The sequence below is a fragment of the Cryptomeria japonica genome, chromosome 6 (assembly GCF_030272615.1).
Source record: "Cryptomeria japonica chromosome 6, Sugi_1.0, whole genome shotgun sequence".
NCBI lineage: Eukaryota > Viridiplantae > Streptophyta > Pinopsida > Cupressales > Cupressaceae > Cryptomeria > Cryptomeria japonica.
In genome coordinates, this window is record NC_081410.1 from 217,308,524 (window position 1) to 217,320,804 (window position 12,281).

General features: G+C 38.3%; 1 protein-coding gene across 4 annotated transcripts in view; it reads right to left on the bottom strand.

The window, feature by feature from the left end:
• LOC131071423 (uncharacterized) overlaps positions 1 to 12,042 on the bottom strand; it is a 105,473-nt gene extending 93,431 nt beyond the window's left edge. For 2 of the 4 annotated variants that reach the window (XM_058007245.2, XM_058007244.2), the window contains exon 1: positions 11,051 to 12,040. In XM_058007245.2, the coding sequence (XP_057863228.1) occupies positions 11,051 to 11,877 (827 nt within the window). In that variant the 5' untranslated portion in view covers positions 11,878 to 12,040. Of the gene's footprint in view, positions 1 to 11,050 lie in introns of all 4 variants that reach the window. The other 2 variants (XM_058007247.2, XM_058007246.2) reach the window with 2 other exon arrangements.
• Positions 12,043 to 12,281: the final 239 nt, after the last annotated feature.

Sequence of the window (12,281 nt, forward strand, 5' to 3'; positions counted from 1 at the left end):
CACCATGTCTCCTACCTCAAATGACCTCTTTGTCCTCTTCTGATCAACATATTACTTTTGCTGATTCTGTGCCTTGGCTATATTCTCCTTAAGAGTCTTCACAATGTCCTGGCTCTCTTGTAGCATGTCTCCCGCACTAGGCACCCTATTGTCACTCAGCAATAAGTCAATGAAACTAGGAGGCTCATACCCGTACAATGCTGTAAATGGTGTCATCTGAATGGACATGTGGTGAGTGGTATTGTAACAATACTCACAGAGATAAATCCACTTCACCCACACCTTTTGCTGCCCTGAAATATAGTTCCTGAGGTATCCCTCCACCCATTTATTAACTATCTCAGTTTGACCATCAGTCTGAGAGTGGTAACTGGTGCTCCGTGTAAGCTCAGTCCCACAGAGTTTGAAAAGCTCCTGCCAAAAGTGGCTCAAAAACCAAGTATTCCTATCACTGACAATAGTTTGAGGCAAGCCATGTAATCTAAACACCTCTCTGAAGAACAACTCTGCTACCTGAATAGCTGAATAAGTGGTGGTAATCGGATAGAAGTGGGCATACTTCGTCAAATGATCCACAACCACAAATATGCAATCACGTCCTTGTGCTCTCGGCAACCCTGTGATGAAATCCATAGATAAGCATTCCCACGTCGTGTCAGGAATTGGAAGAGGCTGAAGTAAACCAGCAGGGTATGTATGCTCCTGTTTATTCTGCTGACAAACAGGGCACTCTCTAACATACTGTAGAACATCTACCTTGAGCCCTTTCCGTGTGAAGCACTCACGAACCTGTCTGTAGGTTTTGAAAAACCCAGGATGTCCTGCCATCGGTTCATCATGAAAGAACCGCAGTACCCTACTCAACTCTGATCTTGGGATCAAGTACACTCTCCCCTTGTAAATGATCAAGTCATTTACAACTGTATACCTGTTGTCCACTACTGATCCCTCTATCACACCTGCAGCCCAACTATCTTTGGCATACTCTGCCAATATAAAATACTTCCAATCCTCTGCTATCTGGACCATAGAACTCAGGTGGGGACAACGTGACAAGGCATCTGCAACTACATTCTGTGTGCCTTTGATATAGGAAATATCAAAGTTATAAGCCTGAAGTTTGTTGACCCACTTTTGTTGCCTGTCATTTAAGTCACGCTGCCCAAGGAAATGTCTCAAACTATTGTGGTCAGTCTTAATGCAGAACTTGCTGCCCACTAAGTACTATCTAAACTTGGCCAGTGCATGCATTATGGCCAACATTTCCTTATCATAAATGTTGTAAATCCTCTCAAGTCCACGGAGTTTCCTACTCTCATATGCAATAGGGCGCTTGTCCTGCATAAGCACCGCCCCAATGCCCTCACCAGAGGCATCACATAGTAACTCAAATGACTTCGAGAAGTCAGGTGTAGCAAGTACTAGACATGAAGTCATGAGCTCCTTGAACCTATCAAAACACTCCTGGGCCTCAGGAACCCATAAGAAGGCACCCTTCTTCATCAAATTTGTCAAAGGTGCTGCATGGCATGAATAACCGTTAACAAAACAGTGATAGAAACCACATAGGCCCAAGAACCAACGCAACTGAGTAAGGTTCACTGGAGTAGGCCAATCTACAATAGCACAGATCTTCTTTGGATCCATCCGCACTCCCTCTACACTGATAATATGGCCCAAGTACAATAACTCAGTCATTCCAAGGTCACATTTGGATTCCTTGGCATACAAGGACTCCCTACCCAAAATGCTCAAAACTGTATCTAAGTGACTGAGGTGCTCCTCCCAAGTACGATTGTAAACCAGTATATCATAAAAGAACACCAATACTGATTTCCTCAACTGATGTCTGAAGACTTTGTTCATTGTGGACTGGAAAGTAGCAGGTGCATTGGTTAGCCCAAATGGCATAACCACAAACTCAAAATGTCCATAATGACAACGAAAAGCAGTCTTCTCAATATCCAGCTCACGGACCTAATCCGGTGATAGCCTGATCTCAAATCAATCTTTGAAAAATAACAGGCACCATGTAACTCATCTATGAGCTCATCAATACGCGGAATGGGATATCTGTTTTTGATCGTCCGCTTATTAAGGACCCTATAATCAATACACATCCGCAATGTGCCATCCTTCTTCTTCACCAAAACAGCTGAAGAAGCAAAGGGGGACTTACTAGGCCGAATATGTCCCATAGCCAGAAGCTCTTGTATGGTTTTCTCTATTTCATCTTTCAGGTGCTTCAGATGTCTGTATGGAGTAATCATCACTGGCTTCACACCCTCCTCTAGCTCAATGATGTGCTCAAAACCCCTATCTAGTGGCCTCCCTGATGGTATGTCACTGAAGACCTTGTTATGTTTGGTTCTCGGTATCTAAATGTCAGGATGATATTCAACTTTTTGAGCATCCTGCTGTATAGGCATAATCATACACTCTGCTGCCCACTCAGTCTGATCGTGGCGTACAAGCCTCTCCATCCGCCTGAGTGTAATCATCCTAAAGTTGTTGTCCTTAATAGCTTTCAGCACATGTGTCTTTCCATCAACAGTGAAAGACATCTCCATCTCCTGCAAGTCAAGTGTAAACTTGCCTAGCTCATGCAACCACCTCATACCAAGGACCAAATCTGTATCACCCATTTGAACAACATAAAAATCAGTTTTGAACTCAAAATTGTTTACACGCAATGGGAGTTGTGTAATCATCCTGTTACACTTTAAAGTGTAACCATCTGCCACCCTCACACGGATACCCTCAAACTCCTCTGTTTGGATTCCTCTCTTCTCAACTAACCTGGCATCAATAAAGTTATGTGTGGCTCCAGTATCTAGTAGGGTAATAACTTTCTGACCAGCGAGTACTCCTCTCATTCTGAATGACCCTTCCTGTTGAATACTAGTGAGGAGTGCCTCCTTAGTGTTCATCACCTTCTGCATCCATCTTATCAAGTCTCGGAGGACCCGGTGTGTCATTTTCAGTCTCTACATCATCATAACCAGCAGGCTGACCTTCTTGATCAGATTCTGAATCTTCATAATATGCCCACATTACTCTGTTTGCCTTGCCCTTAGGCCTCAAAGGACAGTCATGGTTGGCATCATATGGACCTTTGCCATAAAAACATAGTTTTTTCTGCCTCAAATCATTAAGTGTCTCACGATCTAAGGGGGGGCTGTTGGCTTTCCTTTGTAATCATTTCTAAAGTCTGATTTTTCCTTCCCTTTGTTGTAATTCTTATTATCTTTGAAAGACGTTGACCCTTTTGACCTAAATTTATTTTGTGTGGCTGTCACATCCATACTTCGTGCCTTTTTAATGGCAAGTAGAAGTGTTGGGGGATCAAATGCTTTGACCCAACCTCTCAAAGGCTCCATGAGTCCCTCTATAAACAAGACTATTAACCGCTGATTTGACATGTTATTTACCATGCATGACAATTTCAAAAACTCTGAAACATACACCTCCAAGTTCAATGTTTGTTTTAGTTGTGCTAACTCACGGAAGTAAGACTCTGGGTCTTTCTTATCAAACCTCTCCACTAACAAATCAGCAAACTCCTGATAAGTGGTAATCTCATCATGTTGGAGAGTGATGAGTCCTTATGCCACCACTCATGTGCAGTACCATCCAAATGTAAGGTTGCAAACTTAATTGCATCCCTTTCAATCATGGGTCTCAATGTGAAGTATGTATCCAGTTTATGGATCCAAGACCTAGCTGTAACTGCACCACTGCCATCATAATAAGGTAGAGTGAGCTTGCTTGTGGCAAACTCAAGATCTCTATGTTGGAAACGAGGCCTCCTCTCTTGCCTATTTCTCTCTACCTCCCATTTTTGCCTCATGAACTGATCAAAATTCAGATTCTACCTAACATCAGGTGGAAAAAGACTCCACTCATCATGTACCGTCATGACATTATCAACAAAGACAGGCTCTGCCTCAGCTCTAGCAACATCCTCAGGTTCCTCTACCAAGAAATTAAGCCTTGAAGGCCTGTCAACTGTGCATGTAGCTGCCCTGTGAGGTCTAGGAATATTGGCTACACTCCTATTATCCTCTGGTTCCTAACTGTGTCAGTTTGGAGGATTCATACGCTCCATGATGGTGGTGAGTGCCTGTAAAGCCTGAGCAACCTGCTGCTGCCCCGTAGCCATAGTCCTAAAAAATTATCTTGTCTCCTCATCCTCAGCTCTGTGGCCTCTGGGTGGGCTGCCTGTATGCCTATCACCCATAGTGTCTGACTGCCTGTTAAGACTTTGTTCTCCTTCAAGGAGAGCTCTTCTGCGTGTATACTACCTTTGTGAACCCGCTTCTTGTGACTGCATGTAGCTTCTAAACCCTTAGGATGGAAGGATTTAGCTCTGATACCACTGTAAGAACCTACCAAGGATTCTCAACTCAGACAACGGAGGTTTAGTTGAACCTGTTGCGTTTTATGTTTTGTATTTTGCAATTACTAACAACAAGGCTAATTTTGAACAAATAGTATACAAAAAGCTACATTGGAAAGAGATGGAAATTAATTGAACTTCATAAAATTAGGATTATCAAACCCTTATTACATCCAATTTGCATTAACACCTTCAATAAAGAAATCAGACAAGACCAAGAAGATTTATTTTCAAATACCTCAAATTTATGAAACACCTTATTTATCCTTGCTGTTGTACAACAGCAAATAATGACAGCAAAATTATTTATCAGTCCAAACTACCCGAAATGGTGAGTTTAGCAGCTCAGATTGAAGCTACCAGCTAGGAGTCTCCTTTAGGATTTATTTCACCATTTTTGGACTCCTCCTTCAACAAAATCGTACCCTTTCTTCCTTGAAAGGTACGGCAGATCTGCAGGCTGTACATACACAAAACCCCAGCTGTAAACACACTTATTCCTGCCTCTGTTCTGACTCTAAGGCTGCAATCAATCATTTGCATAAAATGAATAAAACCCTTTCTAATCTGCCCAATCTTGGTTTCTGGATAAAACCAACTGAAAGCAAAATCAACTGATATTTCACAGCCTCTAATGCTAATGCACAGAAATCCACCATTTTCCTATACCGATAATTTCAGATCATCTGCAGGAAGAAACCCCCTACTGAAACCCTCAAGCCAAAGTCTCCTCAGAGCAAACTCAATATCAAATCTTCACATAATGAAAAGAAGACCTAAAAACTTATTTTATCTCTTCCCTTTAGGGTTTGGTGTGATTCCCAAGAAAAGTACGATTTGGCATTAAATGATGTTTTAACTTTTAATATTTATTTTTGACTATTGAAGCTTCAAAAATAAATCTCTTTTTAGTTTAATATAAAGTGGCCCCATCCGATGAGAAATAGACCCTCACTTAAGTTATAACTTAAAGTGACTAAAAAATATTAAAACATTAAAGTTCGCCATTTAATATTTAATTAAAGTAATTAAATATTAATATCTCTCTAAGTATCCATCAGAATTGCCTGCCGTCAGCTAGAGAATGCCAAGCCATACTCTGCCACTGTCCAACCCACTGGCTAAAAATAGCAGGACTGCTAAAAATAGAAAGTGTCTCAAACGGAGTCCTGGAGACTTCAAATAAAAGTCAGTCCTGTAATGCTCACTCTGAAGATGAAGAATCAATCTCCGAGAGACCCTCTAACCAACCTCATCAGCCTACGAGGGTTAGTGATAGGCTAATCTACTCAGCTGACAGATGTCAACTAGAAGGGGACATCACACACTCTAATAGGGGACATTACACAAACTCAATCACCAACTTAAAAGGTGTGTGTTGTCCAATGCTTGTCATGGTACTACTTGTAATTTGCATTAGCCTACTTCTAAATGGTCTACACTTGTTTTTAGAAATGTTGAATGTGCTCAATGAATTGAATAGATTTGTCAACTTCTTTTTGTGCTAAAGGAGTTGCTACTACTGATTAGGGAACATGATAAGCTACATAAATGAGTGCCAAAGGCTAGAAACCCAAGGAAACTAAAAAGGGTTGTGCGTTGTTTACTTTCCTATCTAATAAAATAAGTACTTGAAATAGTGAACAGAATTTATAATGCATTCTAAATAGAGGAGTAAAAATATATCTTTATTCATCCAAGATATTATTACTGAAGTAGACCGAAGATGACCAAGCAAGGATCAAAGTTGTTCCAACTAGATCATACTGCTTTCCTTGACGATACAAAATCTATTTAAAGGACCCAACAGTTGCCAAGAGGAACACAATATCAACTAATTAACTCATATAACCATCTGAAGCTGACAAACAATTAATCCATAGTCGAATAAACCATATTATCAAAACATAACAATAGATGTTGTACACTAACTATATGTGCCATAGAGTTGTGCAAGCTTTGTTGTAGCTATGTTGAATAAAAGGTAGACTTTCAGTTCCATGGAGTCTTGGAACGAGGAGACAAGGGGATGGGTCTTGGGGAGAAGGGGACCAAGGGCCTTGATTCAAGGACACCAAGGGGACAGCAAGGGGAAAGTGGTGCAAATATATGTAGTACTTGAAAAATTACTTTAATAAAATGTATGAGAAATTAAAAACTATGTTACCCCAAGTTTTCGGGACGGGGATGGCAGGGATAGTGGAATGAGTTTTCGGGACGGCAAATTTTTCTGTCAATTTTGGGGATGGCGGGGGGACGACAAAGGGGACGACTATATAAAATATAGGGAAATTTAAATGTTCATATGAAAAATAGATAAAGCATGCATGTATATATACATTATATTCATATGAAAACATGGATAAAGCAGCTATATGTATATTATAGAACCTTAAAATACCACATTTGTGTTCAGAATTCATTGTATATGCATTTAGAATTCAAAATTCATTGTCAATACTCAATATGCATTCATAATTGAAAATTCATTGTCAATATGCCAGCACTTGTTTGATTTGCTGAAAATTTAATTGCTTTGTTTAAACAATTATCGCCATAAATAGTTGTTTTTATCATCTATATCACATATCCTTCCCTTTTAAATATATGAATATCATATGGTAAGAGATGAAATATTTATATCGTTCCCTTTTAAAGTTTCAAATATATCATATAGTCAAACATGAAATATGGCCCGATATGAAACATAAATATTTATCATTGCCTTATATTAATAGTTTATCGCAGGCTTGATCTTCAGATTATATTAAATTTTAATATAAGGCAACGATATTATGAATTATCACATAGTCAAGACTTGTATTAATAATTTAATATCGTTGCCTTTTAAAAAAATTATAATTGGAACGATTTAGGGCAAATAATTTGGGGCCCATGTTAGGAAATTTTTTTTATTAAATATGACATTTTTTAAATGTTTTTAACAAGCCCCAGCCGAGGGGGACATCCAGCCATCCCTGGGGTGGATTGGGGACGTCCCAGCCGCCCCCGGGACGTACGGATGTCCCCCACGGCTGGGCAAACGTTCCCTCGTTTCCAGGACGTCCCCAACAAATTCCCACATTTTGGGGACGGGGTATACGTCCCCTTGCTGTCTCCAAGTCCCCAAACATCCTCAGGACCGGGACGGGGGTTTTCAAGCCGAGGACACGTCCCCGGGTTACGTAGATACAAAATGAAACTTTGAAATACTAAACACATTGCATTTTGAACAATGAAAATGTCAAATATCAATAAATTTATATTATATCAAAATGATGATTACATTCAAAATTCAAATACAATTGGCCAATGACCCAATGCTTCTAATCATGCCCAAAGTCCACACCAAACTCCTTATCGAACAAATTGTTTGACTCCTTGAAGTCAAGCTCCTCCAAATCAATACCAACCAACCCTATCTGTGCCACAACATCGTCAACTTGTGTTGGCTCCTTTGGCTCTACATCTCATTGGGTTGTTGGACTCTCCTTGTACTTAAGCATGTTACAATCAATGAGATGCAAGGTGCTATGTGCATCTACTATTTACTAATCGATTGATAAACAACTATCTATTCCAAAGTAAACTAATTAATACACAAATCGTTTATACAGAAGATGCAGAGTAATTTCAACAGAGTTACAAAATGATATCACAATTGCTTTCACTTAATCATGTATGCTCATATACAAAAACTGGAAATTCCAACATGTAATCCCTTTCCCTGACTACAAAAGTTCTACATAAACTCCCGACAGTTGCCAAGCAACTACAACCACTGGCAACTATCAAAACTGTTTCTTTCTTACTTCCACAAGCCGACAAAGCATTAACATACACATAAGTGATACCAAAAGAATTACATAACTAATACAAGAAAAGAAAAGAAAAAAATCAAGATGTTGAAAGTAGATGAGCTGTTTCTTTTTTTGGTCTATGAGATTGTGGAAAGATGGCATCAGTATTAATGAAGGAAATGTGATAGCTTAGCAAGTAAATTACTTGAGCTCTGGCAATTTCTTTTCAAGGTTTTTCCTCGACAAACTGGAACATGTTTAGGGTGACAGTTGGATTTTGAAAAAATCGGTAATTTGGTCAGTTTTGAAAGCAGAATGAGTAATGTATAATATGACTGTTAGTCTCTGCAGATTCAAGCTTTCGTGATGTCAAGACCTAAGGTCATTCTTTGTGAGATGGAAATTTAAGAGATATGGACTTTCATAAATTAATCTGATGAACCCAATGGTTACAGAAATCCGGGCTCCAATGTTCCTTTTTTGCAGCCCCTGGGTGCCTAACGCAGGTATATTAGCAAAAACAAACAAACAAATTACCTCGAACTTAAAAATAAACCTTGTGACAGAGGCTATTGTTTAACAATAACCATAGGATTTAAACATATGAATTTCAAATTTTAAAGTTTGAATTTTTTAAACTCTAACGCCTAACCCTAACCAAGTAAAGTTCTAAACTCTAAAGTGAGACATGGCAGCAAAAATCTTTTGGGGAAAAAATCGGCAAACTAAAAGTATAAGATTTTTTGAAATAATCGGGATTTAAATGGAAAAAAATCAGATTTTTTAAAAACATTAAGAAATGTTGAAAAAGAGACAAAAACTACTTATTTTTCAAATTTAAAGGCATTTCCTTATGCATAAAGATATAAAGAGCAAATAAAATAAAGAGTTTAGCCCATGAATTGTCTAAAATAGAGAGTTTAACCCATGAATTGTCCAAATGAAAAGTTTGTCTAGAGCAGCAGAATGCGGTGTAGCATGTAAACTTTGCTACTAAATGATTCTTTGGTAAGTTTTGTATGAAGTTGATAAAGTTAATGCTAAGTTAACAATAAAATAGTTTGATGATATGCGAATAGAACTCTACTCTTGTTGTATGATGTGAGTGGATGGTAAAATGTTACAAACAATATTGCATTCCAAAATATTACTAAATCAAAAGAATGTTTAATTATAGAGACTGCACTATCATAACAAACTTTTAAAACTTTGAAAACTTACCTCAAAACAACTACAATAAACATGTTTGCATTCAAGTAGGATAAAAGAAAAAAACATTTTATCACTGTGAGATTTTCAAGGGTTTCACAATTTGGCAGGACATTAATTAAGGTTTTAGATGCAATTTAAATGCAAAACAGAATGTTGAAAATTGCAGTCAACAATTTTGTAAAAAAGGGGATTTTTGGAGGGAAAAAATTGTGTGCAGGAAAGATTCGCAAAAAATTGGGTATGATCGGGATTTTTTTGAAGATTTTTGCTTCTCTGCTCTAAACTACAACAAAGAATCCTACCTCGATTGCATGGAAGCCTGAAGTAGAATTACACAGAAAACTAAAATCAGCAATGCCTGAGGTGTGCCCGAATTTGTTCATGACCCTGATCACCTGTTTACCTGTGCTCTAAAACAATTTGATTCTGGAGAGAAAAGTCGAAATCATGAGATGTAAATGAAAAATGCGGAATTTATGGTTATCCCATAAAAAGAAAAGAAAAAAACCAAGATGTTGGAAAATCATCTGGCCAGCTTGATTCCCTGGGCCGCGATTAATCATGGGTTATTCCAAGGTAATGCAACTGTGATAGTAACTCTATGTAGTACGTATTCCCATAGCACCCCAACTCATCCTTAGCAAAACTAATGCGTCAATTTGACTTAGAATCAGCGAAAAAACCTTGGCCAAACTCAGCATTGATTAGGCTGCGCTAGATGAGATCTTTGACCAGTAAAAGAGGCCTTTTTTCTGTGTACTCTGGGAAAATGAAGCTCGTGCTTGGACACACAGAGTTTTGACAAATTAATCTATTTTAGCTCATTCTGGGTCACTCACCACTTCAGTGAATATGCCATCATCTATAACATTTTTTCACCCTCTTATAGATGTCTATATCTCAACTAAAAAATCTCTATGCTGAGACATATCTCTTTATCCAAAGCACATCTAGAAGCATTCCGCTGGTTCAGTGAAAAATTCAAATGCATGCAAGTAAATTGAAAAGTTTACAAATTTTAAAAACCAAAAGCGGAAGAGAAAGATAATATTCACAAGCACCGATAGCAAAACAAAACAAAGCCAAACATTGATCGTTCACAAAAACCTAGGCTCAGGTTTACATATTGCAACCTGGATGTTAAGCTTTACCAGCAGCGAAGAAATGAACCTAAACAATCCAGGGGGTGATGGTGAAACACTGGAATGAATTATGACAATGAGGGATGATTCAAGAGGGTGACGTAGTTTCAAATCCCCACATTACACTACAACGGCCTGTAGTCTCGAGAGATATATGCCATAAATAACTAATATAGGTACATTGCAGCACGACCCAAGTCTAATGGGTTGTATTTATCAGTCCGAAATTTTTGAAGGAACCTGCTTTAAGTCTTAAGAATATGGCCCAAGCTTACTCTGCATGAGAACGTATATCAGAACTAACCCCTAAACGGCCTTGGCGGGGTAGAGAAATATCGTGATATCACCTATTTAACGAGGAAAAAACCCTAAAATTACTAGTCAACTATAGCAGCAGACCTTTCAAATAAAAATAAAAGAGAAGAGACCTATTTAAGCTTTAATGTACTAAAGCAAAGGCCAAATTTGTAGCACGAAATAAAGAATTCAACTCATACCTGCCAGAAATGCAAAAGTTTTTATCCCGCATGTCAATTGAAGTCCAGACAACACATCGGCCTGGATCCGTGTATTTAAACTGAATGCGGCTGCATATGCTTCCTATTAAACTCACGCTGTTAGCATTCTCCTTCGTCAATTGCAATGATGATGGCCGTGAAACAGAAGAAGAAGAAGAAGAAGAAATTTGGGTTTCATCCTCTGCCACAGAACTTTCATCCATGTTCACAAAGTTGTCTTCGTCTTCATCCTCACCGGAAAATATCATTTGTGAACGCTCAATCCTCTCAGCCCTCAGTTTTGCGGTTTCCTCACTCCAAGAAGAAATGTAGGTTTCATCCACAACCATAGAGCTTTCATCCATGTCCGCAAAACTGTCTTCGTCTTCATCCTCATTGGAGAATACTATTTGTGGACGATTAATCGTCTCAGCTCTCAGTTTTGCAGTTAACTCGCTCCAGGAAGAATTTTTCGTTTCATCCACAACCATTGAGCTTTCATCCATGCCCACAAAACTGTCTTCATCTTCATCCTCATTGGATAATGTTATTTGTGGACAATTAATCCTCTCAGCTCTCAGTTTTGAAGTTAACTCACTCCAAGAAGGATTGCAGGTTTCATCCACAACCATAGAGCTTCCATCCATGCCCACAAGACCATCTTTGCCTTCATCCTCATTGGATACTATTATTTCTGGACGATTAAAACTCTCAGCTCTCACTCCTGCATTTAACTCGCTCAAAGTTTTATTTGACCTCCATGCTAAGCTTGTAAATTTTGCAGAAAGCTTGACTACTGCCGCCACCTGCTGCAGTCTTGAATTCATGGCTTAACAAAGTTGGAAACTTTCTTCATTCACCAAGTCTGCAACTACTTCCTCCTGTGGAAAACAATTTGAACATCTTATTATTACTCGTTACATCTGCAACTGCCTAGCCTAGTTCACCCTGTTTAAAGAGATTTGAACATTTTTAATGCAATTGATTATATTTCTCCTTATTAGATATCTTGTTATTTACTACTTATTTATTATTGTAAGGCAGGATCCTACAGTAATAACTATTTCTATAATTTTTCTACTTAAAAAAATCTTTATCTTCGTGTAAATAATAAAAATGAATTATTTTACAAATAATTTGTTCACATCTTTATTGATTAAAGAGTTTAACATTTTATTATAATTTTATGTAAAGCATAGAAGCTTACATAGTATGAATTTAGACTAGAGAA